Genomic DNA, 12,287 nt, shown 5'->3' with positions numbered 1-12,287 from the left:
ACTGGGTCCATGAGGTCACCTGAGTCTGAGGGGCTAGTGGTCCATGAGGTCACCTGAGTCTGAGGGGCTACTGGTCCATGAGGTCACCTGAGTCTGAGGGGCTACTGGTCCATGAGGTCACCTGAGTCTGAGGGGCTACTGGTCCATGAGGTCACCTGAGTCTGAGGGGCTAGTGGTCCATGAGGTCACCTGAGTCTGAGGGACTAGTGGTCCATGAGGTCACCTGAGTCTGAGGGGCTAGTGGTCCATGAGGTCACCTGAGTCTGAGGGGCTAGTGGTCCATGAGGTCACCTGAGTCTGAGGGGCTAGTGGTCCATGAGGTCACCTGAGTCTGAGGGGCTAGTGGTCCATGAGGTCACCTGAGTCTGAGGGCTGGTGGTCCATGAGGTCACCTGAGTCTGAGGGGCTACTGGTCCATGAGGTCACCTGAGTCTGAGGGGCTAGTGGTCCATGAGGTCACCTGAGTCTGAGGGGCTACTGGTCCATGAGGTCACCTGAGTCTGAGGGCTACTGGTCCATGAGGTCACCTGAGTCTGAGGGCTACTGGTCCAAGAGTTCACCTGAGTCTGAGGGTCTAGTGGTCCATGAGGTCACCTGAGTCTGAGGGGCTAGTGGTCCATGAGGTCACCTGAGTCTGAGGGGCTACTGGTCCATGAGGTCACCTGAGTCTGAGGGGCTACTGGTCCATGAGGTCACCTGAGTCTGAGGGCTACTGGTCCATGAGGGTCACCTGAGTCTGAGGGGCTAGTGGTCCATGAGGTCACCTGAGTCTGAGGGGCTACTGGTCCAAGAGTTCACCTGAGTCTGAGGGTCTAGTGGTCCATGAGGTCACCTGAGTCTGAGGGGCTAGTGGTCCATGAGGTCACCTGAGTCTGAGGGGCTAGTGGTCCATGAGGTCACCTGAGTCTGAGGGGCTACTGGTCCATGAGGTCACCTGAGTCTGAGGGGCTAGTGGTCCATGAGGTCACCTGAGTCTGAGGCTAGTGGTCCATGAGGTCACCTGAGTCTGAGGGGCTACTGGTCCATGAGGTCACCTGAGTCTGAGGGGCTACTGGTCCATGAGGTCACCTGAGTCTGAGGGGCTAGTGGTCCATGAGGTCACCTGAGTCTGAGGGGCTAGTGGTCCATGAGGTCACCTGAGTCTGAGGGGCTACTGGTCCATGAGGTCACCTGAGTCTGAGGGGCTACTGGTCCATGAGGTCACCTGAGTCTGAGGGGCTAGTGGTCCATGAGGTCACCTGAGTCTGAGGGGCTAGTGGTCCATGAGGTCACCTGAGTCTGAGGGACTAGTGGTCCATGAGGTCACCTGAGTCTGAGGGGCTAGTGGTCCATGAGGTCACCTGAGTCTGAGGGGCTAGTGGTCCATGAGGTCACCTGAGTCTGAGGGGCTACTGGTCCATGAGGTCACCTGAGTCTGAGGGCTACTGGTCCATGAGGTCACCTGAGTCTGAGGGGCTAGTGGTCCATGAGGTCACCTGAGTCTGAGGGGCTAGTTGTCCATGAGGTCACCTGAGTCTGAGGGCTACTGGTCCATGAGGACACCTGAGTCTGAGGGGCTACTGGTCCATGAGGTCACCTGAGTCTGAGGCTAGTGGTCCATGAGGTCACCTGAGTCTGAGGCTAGTGGTCCATGAGGTCACCTGAGTCTGAGGGGCTACTGGTCCATGAGGTCACCTGAGTCTGAGGGGCTAGTGGTCTATGAGGTCACCTGAGTCTGAGGGACTAGTGGTCCATGAGGTCACCTGAGTCTGAGGGACTAGTGGTCCATGAGGTCACCTGAGTCTGAGGGGCTACTGGTCCATGAGGTCACCTGAGTCTGAGGGGCTACTGGTCCATGAGGTCACCTGAGTCTGAGGGGCTAGTGGTCCATGAGGTCACCTGAGTCTGAGGGGCTACTGGTCCATGAGGTCACCTGAGTCTGAGGGGCTACTGGTCCATGAGGTCACCTGAGTCTGAGCGGCTTGTGGTCCATGAGGTCACCTGAGTCTGAGGCTACTGGTCCATGAGGTCACCTGAGTCTGAGGGGCTAGTGGTCCATGAGGTCACCTGAGTCTGAGGGGCTAGTGGTCCATGAGGTCACCTGAGTCTGAGGGGCTACTGGTCCATGAGGTCACCTGAGTCTGAGGGGCTAGTGGTCCAAGAGTTCACCTGAGTCTGAGGGGCTACTGGTCCATGAGGTCACCTGAGTCTGAGGGGCTAGTGGTCCATGAGGTCACCTGAGTCTGAGGGGCTAGTGGTCCATGAGGTCACCTGAGTCTGAGGGCTACTGGTCCCATGAGGTCACCTGAGTCTGAGGGGCTAGTGGTCCATGAGGTCACCTGAGTCTGAGGGGCTAGTGGTCCATGAGGTCACCTGAGTCTGAGGGGCTACTGGTCCATGAGGTCACCTGAGTCTGAGGGGCTAGTGGTCCATGAGGTCACCTGAGTCTGAGGGGCTAGTGGTCCATGAGGTCACCTGAGTCTGAGGGTCTAGTGGTCCAAGAGTTCACCTGAGTCTGAGGGGCTACTGGTCCATGAGGTCACCTGAGTCTGAGGGGCTAGTGGTCCATGAGGTCACCTGAGTCTGAGGGGCTAGTGGTCCATGAGGTCACCTGAGTCTGAGGGGCTAGTGGTCCATGAGGTCACCTGAGTCTGAGGGGCTAGTGGTCCATGAGGTCACCTGAGTCTGAGGGGCTAGTGGTCCATGAGGTCACCTGAGTCTGAGGGGCTACTGGTCCATGAGGTCACCTGAGTCTGAGGGCTACTGGTCCATGAGGTCACCTGAGTCTGAGGGGCTAGTGGTCCATGAGGTCACCTGAGTCTGAGGGGCTAGTGGTCCATGAGGTCACCTGAGTCTGAGGGGCTAGTGGTCCATGAGGTCACCTGAGTCTGAGGGGCTACTGGTCCATGAGGTCACCTGAGTCTGAGGGGCTACTGGTCCATGAGGTCACCTGAGTCTGAGGGGCTAGTGGTCCATGAGGTCACCTGAGTCTGAGGGGCTAGTGGTCCATGAGGTCACCTGAGTCTGAGGGGCTAGTGGTCCATGAGGTCACCTGAGTCTGAGGGCTACTGGTCCATGAGGTCACCTGAGTCTGAGGGCTACTGGTCCATGAGGTCACCTGAGTCTGAGGGGCTAGTGGTCCATGAGGTCACCTGAGTCTGAGGGGCTAGTGGTCCATGAGGTCACCTGAGTCTGAGGGGCTAGTGGTCCATGAGGTCACCTGAGTCTGAGGGGCTACTGGTCCATGAGGTCACCTGAGTCTGAGGCTAGTGGTCCATGAGGTCACCTGAGTCTGAGGGGCTAGTGGTCCATGAGGTCACCTGAGTCTGAGGGGCTAGTGGTCCATGAGGTCACCTGAGTCTGAGGGGCTAGTGGTCCATGAGGTCACCTGAGTCTGAGGGGCTAGTGGTCCATGAGGTCACCTGAGTCTGAGGGGCTAGTGGTCCATGAGGTCACCTGAGTCTGAGGGGCTACTGGTCCATGAGGTCACCTGAGTCTGAGGGGCTACTGGTCCATGAGGTCACCTGAGTCTGAGGGGCTAGTGGTCCATGAGGTCACCTGAGTCTGAGGGGCTAGTGGTCCATGAGGTCACCTGAGTCTGAGGGACTAGTGGTCCATGAGGTCACCTGAGTCTGAGGGGCTAGTGGTCCATGAGGTCACCTGAGTCTGAGGGGCTGGTGGTCCATGAGGTCACCTGAGTCTGAGGGGCTAGTGGTCCATGAGGTCACCTGAGTCTGAGGGGCTACTGGTCCATGAGGTCACCTGAGTCTGAGGGGCTAGTGGTCCATGAGGTCACCTGAGTCTGAGGGCTAGTGGTCCATGAGGTCACCTGAGTCTGAGGGGCTACTGGTCCATGAGGTCACCTGAGTCTGAGGGGCTAGTGGTCCATGAGGTCACCTGAGTCTGAGGGGCTAGTGGTCCATGAGGTCACCTGAGTCTGAGGGGCTACTGGTCCATGAGGTCACCTGAGTCTGAGGGGCTAGTGGTCTATGAGGTCACCTGAGTCTGAGGGGCTACTGGTCCATGAGGTCACCTGAGTCTGAGGGACTAGTGGTCCATGAGGTCACCTGAGTCTGAGGGGCTAGTGGTCCATGAGGTCACCTGAGTCTGAGGGGCTACTGGTCCATGAGGTCACCTGAGTCTGAGGGGCTACTGGTCTATGAGGTCACCTGAGTCTGAGGGACTAGTGGTCCATGAGGTCACCTGAGTCTGAGGGGCTAGTGGTCCATGAGGTCACCTGAGTCTGAGGGGCTAGTGGTCCAAGAGTTCACCTGAGTCTGAGGGACTAGTGGTCCATGAGGTCACCTGAGTCTGAGGGGCTAGTGGTCCATGAGGTCACCTGAGTCTGAGGGGCTAGTGGTCCATGAGGTCACCTGAGTCTGAGGGGCTACTGGTCTATGAGGTCACCTGAGTCTGAGGGACTAGTGGTCCATGAGGTCACCTGAGTCTGAGGGGCTAGTGGTCCATGAGGTCACCTGAGTCTGAGGGGCTAGTGGTCCAAGAGTTCACCTGAGTCTGAGGGACTAGTGGTCCATGAGGTCACCTGAGTCTGAGGGGCTAGTGGTCCATGAGGTCACCTGAGTCTGAGGGGCTAGTGGTCCATGAGGTCACCTGAGTCTGAGGGGCTAGTGGTCCATGAGGTCACCTGAGTCTGAGGGGCTAGTGGTCCATGAGGTCACCTGAGTCTGAGGGACTAGTGGTCCATGAGGTCACCTGAGTCTGAGGGGCTAGTGGTCCAAGAGTTCACCTGAGTCTGAGGGACTAGTGGTCCATGAGGTCACCTGAGTCTGAGGGGCTAGTGGTCCATGAGGTCACCTGAGTCTGAGGGGCTAGTGGTCCATGAGGTCACCTGAGTCTGAGGGGCTACTGGTCTATGAGGTCACCTGAGTCTCTGAAGATATTCATAATGTAGTTTATGTTTTCTTTTATCTTGTTGGTTGATTGAAAGACAAATAAAACCAAGAAAGACGTCACAGTTTAATTAAAGTCTTCAGATATCTTCTGGACTCAGAGACGCTGTCTCAACTGGTCTCAACTGGTTTCTTGTTAGTGGAAAGCAAAAATAAGAAGAAACCATTTCATGAAAAAGTGTCATTGTTTTGTCAGAGATTCAACAATAGAAAAATATAATTAATGTAAAATAAATAACTTCTTCCAGAGTATGTAGTAACAAGTTCAATGAACAGAATCTGAGATTATTTTCTTAATTTTTTAATAACTATTTCCAATTGTTTTCCCTTGTTTGTTTCGATATTTAGTTTGATTGGTTTTGTCGTCGGATTAGGGAAAATATAATAAAATAAATAACATATAATCTCCAGATTAGTGGGTTATTTATTTATTTATATGTATATATAATATATATGGATATATACATATATATATATATATTATACATATATATACACTACCGTTCAAAAGTTTGGGATCACTTAGAAATGTCCTTATTTTTCAAAGAAAAGCATTGTTTTTCCAATAAAGATAACATTAAATTAATCATAAATACCCTCTATAGATTGTTAATGTGGTAAATGACTCTTCTAGGTGGAAACGTCTGGTTTCTAATGAAATATCTCCAGAGGTGTATAGAGGCCCTTTTCATCATCACTCCAGTGTTCTGATGGTACATTGTGTTTGATCATCGCCTTAGAAGACTAATGGATGATTAGAAAACCCGTGCAATTATGTTAGCACAGCTGAAAACAGTTATGCTGGTGATATAAACTACAACTGGCCTTCCTTTGCGCTTGAAGTTTGTAGAACAAAATTAATACTTCAAATATTAATCATTATTTCTAACCTTGTCAATGTCTTGACTATATTTTATATTCATTTGATAAATAAGAGTGTGATTTTTCATGGAAGACACGAAATTGTCTGGGTGATCCCAAACTTTTGAACGGTAGTGTATATATATATATTATACATATATATAGATATAATATATATTATACATATATGTAGATATACATATATATATACATATGATATATATATATATGTCCGTGTTTTAAATATAACAGTTGTTCGACGTTCGACTGCTTCTGTCTGACGTCACCAGCTGCGCGGAGTGGCTGCGCGGGCGTTTATTTGCAGGATGTCACGTGACGCGTCGTCCTGTCCGCATTCACAGATCCAAGATGGCGGACGAAAACGTGAAGCTCTCCAGAAACCTTCTAAGCATGAAGGTAAGTGAAGCGCACGAGCTCCGAGCGCGAGGAGACTTCCGGTACACGTTGAAACCAGGTCCCTCACACCAGGTGTCACCTTTAACGACGTCCACCCGCTGGCGAGGACACCTTGAAAACCCCTCAAGTGGACCCGAGTCCCCCCGGACCCCTCTAAGTGGACCCGAGTCCCCCCGGACCCCTCAAGTGGGTCCCCGGACCTTCAAGTGGGGTCCCCGGACCCCTCTAAGTGGACCCGAGTCCCCCCGGACCCCTTCAAGTGGACCCGAGTCCCCCCGGACCCCTTCAAGTGGACCCGAGTCCCCGACCTCTAAGGACCCGAGTCCCCCCGGACCCCTCTAAGTGGTCCCCCCGGACCCCTCTAAGTGGTCCCCCTGGACCCCCTCTAAGTGGACCCGAGTCCCCCCGGACCCCTCTAAGTGGACCCGAGTCCCCCCGGACCCCTCTAAGTGGACCCGAGTCCCCCCGGACCCCTCTAAGTGGACCCGAGTCCCCCCGGACCCCCTCAAGTGGACCCGAGTCCCCCCGGACCCCTCAAGTGGACCCGAGTCCCCCCGGACCCCTCAAGTGGACCCGAGTCCCCCCGGACCCCTTCAAGTGGACCCGAGTCCCCCCGGACCCCTTCAAGTGGACCCGAGTCCCCCCGGACCCCTTCAAGTGGACCCGAGTCCCCCCGGACCCCTTCAAGTGGACCCGAGTCCCCCCGGACCCCTTCAAGTGGACCCGAGTCCCCCCGGACCCCTTCAAGTGGACCCGAGTCCCCCCGGACCCCTTCAAGTGGACCCGAGTCCCCCCGGACCCCCTCAAGTGGACCCGAGTCCCCCCGGACCCCTCTAAGTGGACCCGAGTCCCGGACCCCTCTAAGTGGACCCGAGTCCCCCTGGACCCCCTCAAGTGGACCCAGTCCCCGGACCTCAGTGGACCCGAGTCCCGCTGGACCCCCTCAAGTGGACCCCTTGAAGTGGACCCGAGTCCCCCTGGACCCCCTCTAAGTGGACCCGAGTCCCCCTGGACCCCCTCAAGTGGACCCCTTCAAGTGGACCCGAGTCCCCCTGGACCCCCTCAAGTGGACCCGAGTCCCCCTGGACCCCTTCAAGTGGACCCGAGTCCCCCTGGACCCCTTCAAGTGGACCCGAGTCCCCCTGGACCCCTTCAAGTGGACCCGAGTCCCCCTGGACCCCCTCTAAGTGGACCCCTTGAAGTGGACCCGAGTCCCCCTGGACCCCTTCAAGTGGACCCCTTGAAGTGGACCCGAGTCCCCCTGGACCCCCTCAAGTGGACCCGAGTCCCCCTGGACCCCTTCAAGTGGACCCGAGTCCCCCTGGACCCCTTCAAGTGGACCCGAGTCCCCCTGGACCCCTTGAAGTGGACCCGAGTCCCCCTGGACCCCCTCAAGTGGACCCGAGTCCCCCTGGACCCCTTCAAGTGGACCCGAGTCCCCCTGGACCCCCTCAAGTGGACCCAAGTCATAAGTGTATATATATAATGAGAGTATATGTATAATAATCTATATGTATATTATTGAGTGTATAATAATCTATATGTATAATAATCTATATGTATATTATTGAGTGTATAATAATCTATATGTATATTATTGAGTGTATATTAATCTATATGTATATTATTGAGTGTATAATAATCTATATGTATATTAATCTATATGTATATTATTGAGTATATTAATCTATATGTATAATAATCTATATATATTAATCTATATGTATATTATTGAGTGTATATTAATCTATATGTATATTAATCTATATGTATATTATTGAGTGTATATTAATCTATATGTATATTATTGAGTATAATAATCTATATGTATATTATTGAGTGTATAATAATCTATATGTATATTATTGAGTGTATATTAATCTATGTATATTATTGAGTGTATAATAATCTATATGTATATTAATCTATATGTATATTATTGAGTATAATAATCTATATGTATATTATTGAGTGTATATTAATCTATATGTATATTATTGAGTATAATAATCTATATGTATATTATTGAGTGTATAATAATCTATATGTATATTATTGAGTGTATATTAATCTATATGTATATTATTGAGTATAATAATCTATATGTATATTATTGAGTGTATATTAATCTATGAATCCGTCTGTCTCAGTTCATGCAGAGAGGTCTGGATGAAGAGATGAAGAAGCAGCTGGAGGAAGACGAGAAGAGGATCATCAGTGATGAACACTGGTACCTGGAGCTCCCCGAGCTGAAGGCCAAAGAGTACGAGAAGACCTCTACGTGACCCCAGGGACCTCTCCGTGACCCCCATGGACCTCTACGTGACCCCAGGGACCTCTACGTGACCCCATGGACCTCTCCGTGACCCCATGGACCTCTCCGTGACCCCATGGACCTCTACGTGACCTCTCCGTGACCCCAGGGACCTCTACGTGACCCCAGGGACCTCTCCGTGACCCCCATGGACCTCTCCGTGACCCCATGGACCTCTCCGTGACCCCATGGACCTCTCCGTGACCCCATGGACCTCTACGTGACCTCTCCGTGACCCCAGGGACCTCTCCGTGACCCCAGGGACCTCTCCGTGACCCCATGGACCTCTCCGTGACCCCAGGGACCTCTCCGTGACCCCAGGGACCTCTCCGTGACCCCAGGGACCTCTCCGTGACCCCAGGGACCTCTACGTGACCCCAGGGACCTCTACGTGACCCCATGGACCTCTCCGTGACCCCATGGACCTCTCCGTGACCCCATGGACCTCTACGTGACCCCAGGGACCTCTCCGTGACCCCATGGACCTCTACGTGACCCCAGGGACCTCTACGTGACCCCATGGACCTCTCCGTGACCCCAGGGACCTCTCCGTGACCCCATGGACCTCTCCGTGACCCCAGGGACCTCTACGTGACCCCAGGGACCTCTCCGTGACCCCATGGACCTCTCCGTGACCCCATGGACCTCTCCGTGACCCCATGGACCTCTCCGTGACCCCATGGACCTCTATGTGACCCCAGTGACGTCTACGTGACCCCATGGACCTCTCCGTGACCCCATGGACCTCTCCGTGACCCCAGGACCTCTACGTGACCCCAGGGACCTCTCCGTGACCCCATGGACCTCTATGTGACCCCATGGACCTCTACGTGACCCCAGGGACCTCTACGTGACCCCAGTGACGTCTACGTGACCCCATGGACCTCTCCGTGACCCCATGGACCTCTCCGTGACCCCAGGGACCTCTATGTGACCCCAGGGACCTCTCCGTGACCCCAGTGACGTCTACGTGACCCCATGGACCTCTGCGTGACCCCAGTGACGTCTACGTGACCCCATGGACCTCTACGTGACCTCTGTGACCTCTACGTGACCCCAGTGACCTCTACGTGACCCCATGGACCTCTACGTGACCCCAGGGACTTCTACGTGACCCCAGTGACGTCTATGTGACTTCTACGTGACCCCAGTGACCTCTACGTGACCCCATGGACCTCTACGTGACCTCTGTGACCCCAGGGATTTCTACGTGACCCCAGTGACCTCTATGTGACCCCATGGACCTCTCCGTGACCCCATGGACCTCTATGTGACCCCAGTGACGTCTACGTGACCCCATGGACCTCTACGTGACCCCATGGACCTCTCCGTGACCCCATGGACCTCTACGTGACCCCAGGGACCTCTCCGTGACCCCATGGACCTCTATGTGACCCCAGTGACGTCTACGTGACCCCATGGACCTACGTGACCCCATGGACCTCTACGTGACCCCATGGACTACTACGTGACCTCTCCGTGACCCCATGGACCTCTGCGTGACCCCAGTGACCTCTATGTGACCCCAGTGACGTCTACGTGACCCCATGGACCTCTACGTGACCTCTGTGACCCCAGTGACCTCTACGTGACCCCATGGACTTCTACGTGACCCCAGTGACCTCTACGTGACCCCAGGGATTTCTACGTGACCCCAGTGACCTCTCCGTGACCCCAGTGACGTCTATGTGACTTCTACGTGACCCCAGTGACCTCTCCGTGACCTATATGACCCCAGTGACCTCACTGTTCCACATGATGAATAGAATCCTTCTCTCCTCTCCAGGAACTTCGTCGTGGAGGAGCGGAGCTTCGTTCCCTGCGAGGAGCTGAAGTTCGGTCGCATCTCCTTCAAGGGGTTCAACCCAGAGGTCGAGGTTGGTTCCTCTCCTCTTCCTCGTCCTTCCTCATCTCTCTCCTCCCTGAAGACTGCACGATGCCTTCAGGGACTGCAGGATATTTTGGTGTCCATGTTTCTAAGTGAAACTTTGTTTATTCCAGAAACTGATGCTGCTGATGAACCCAAAGGAGGAAGAGGAGGAGGAAGAGCAGGAGAGCCGGATGCCCGCGGACGTCACCGATGAAGAAATGGCTCTCAGGTAACCTGACCTCTGACCCACACGACCTCTGACCTCTGTCTGAACTGCTTCCTGTGTCAGAGGGTTGTTGTTGTTGTGTTCCTGACTTGTTTCCCTTTCAGGTACGAGGGTTTAGTCCGGAGCATAAAGAAGAAGTTTGCTACGAAGCGCGTGGCGAGCGAAGAGGTCCAGGACCAGGACCTGGACCAGGACCAGGACCTGAAGGAGCCCAAGCGGATGTTCCTGAAGCCTCGGGACTGACCCCTCCGGCCGGGTAGACGTCCTGTTGACTTCATGAAACTCGGCTCTCTTAAAGCGACAGTACGGTGTGACGGCAGCATCGCCCGCCCGCCTGGACACGGGACCGTCAGCGAGGAGACATCCCATAATCCTCTCTGGCTCGTGTGCTCCCGGAGACGTGAGGACAAACGATGACGTCATGTTTTTATCTTTAGGACCAAAGACGGTGGATTTAAATAAATGTCAAAACAGTTTGATGTTAGTTCTGTTTCCTTTGAAGTGGAACACCTGCAGCCCAAGCGGCCTCACGCCGCGGCAAGTGAGACCAGGTCCTGGTGTGAGGTTAGACCAGGTCCTGGTGTGAGGTTAGACCAGGTCCTGGTCTGAGGTTAGACCAGGTCCTGGTGTGAGGTTAGACCAGGTCCTGGTCTGAGGTTAGACCAGGTCCTGGTGTGAGGTTAGACCAGGTCCTGGTGTGAGGTTAGACCAGGTCCTGGTCTGAGGTTAGACCAGGTCCTGGTCTGAGGTTAGACCAGGTCCTGGTCTGAGGTTAGACCAGGTCCTGGTGTGAGGTTAGACCAGGTCCTGGTCTGAGGTTAGACCAGGTCCTGGTGTGAGTTTAGACCAGGTCCTGGTGTGAGGTTAGACCAGGTCCTGGTCTGAGGTTAGACCAGGACCTGGTCTGAGGTTAGACCAGGTCCTGGTGTGAGTTTAGACCAGGTCCTGGTCTGAGGTTAGATTCAAGATTCAAGATGTTTTATTTGTCACATACACACACAGGGTGTGCAGTGAAATGAAAGTGGCAATGCTCAGCAGGAATGTGCAAGGGCAACAAGTATACACTATTTACAATAAAAAACAACACAATATTTACAGTAAGTGTGTGTGTGTGTGTGTGTGCCTAAGAGGGGCAGTTGTGTGGGTCTATGTGGGGGTCCTGGTGAGGTCGGAGTTCACAGTCCTGATGGCCTGAGGAAAGAAACTCCGTCTCAGTCTCTCTGTTCTTGCAGCGTGACTACGGAGGCGCCTGCCTGACCGCAGCAGCTGAAACAGTCTGTTGTTGGGGTGGTGAGGATCCTTCATGATCCTGCGGCTCTGGTTCTGCACCTCCTGGTGTACAAGTCCTGCAGGGTGGGAGTGTAGTTCCAATAGTGCGTTCAGCCGAACGCACTACTCTCTGCAGAGCCTTCCTGTCCTGAGCGGAGCAGTTGCCAAACCAGGCTGTGATGCTTCCTGTCAGGACGCTCTCTACAGCTCCAGAGTAGAAGGACTGAAGGATCCTCTGGGAAACTTTAAATTTCCTCAGCTGCCTGAGGTGGTAGAGGCGCTGCCTTGCCTTTCTCACCAGAGTGTCTGTGTTCATTGACCATGTCAGATCCTCGGTGATGTGGACTCCCAGGTATTTATACCCGCTCACCCTCTCCACAGTAGTCCCGTTAATCCCCAGTGGTGAGTACGTCCTCTGTTGTTGTACCCTCCTAAAGTCCA

General features: G+C 53.8%; 1 protein-coding gene across 1 annotated transcript; it reads left to right on the top strand.

The window, feature by feature from the left end:
- Nucleotides 1-6,072: 6,072 nt before the first annotated feature.
- Nucleotides 6,073-11,053, top strand: mphosph6 (M-phase phosphoprotein 6). The gene is made up of 5 exons (XM_056416005.1): nucleotides 6,073-6,167; nucleotides 8,318-8,430; nucleotides 10,268-10,358; nucleotides 10,483-10,580; nucleotides 10,682-11,053. Exons 1-5 carry the CDS (start codon nucleotides 6,120-6,122, stop codon nucleotides 10,818-10,820), a joined length of 489 nt encoding a protein of 162 aa, XP_056271980.1. The 5' UTR covers nucleotides 6,073-6,119; the 3' UTR covers nucleotides 10,821-11,053.
- Nucleotides 11,054-12,287: the final 1,234 nt, after the last annotated feature.

This window comes from Pseudoliparis swirei, chromosome 6 (assembly GCF_029220125.1).
Source record: "Pseudoliparis swirei isolate HS2019 ecotype Mariana Trench chromosome 6, NWPU_hadal_v1, whole genome shotgun sequence".
NCBI lineage: Eukaryota > Metazoa > Chordata > Actinopteri > Perciformes > Liparidae > Pseudoliparis > Pseudoliparis swirei.
This window is presented reverse-complemented; position numbering and strand designations above follow the sequence as displayed.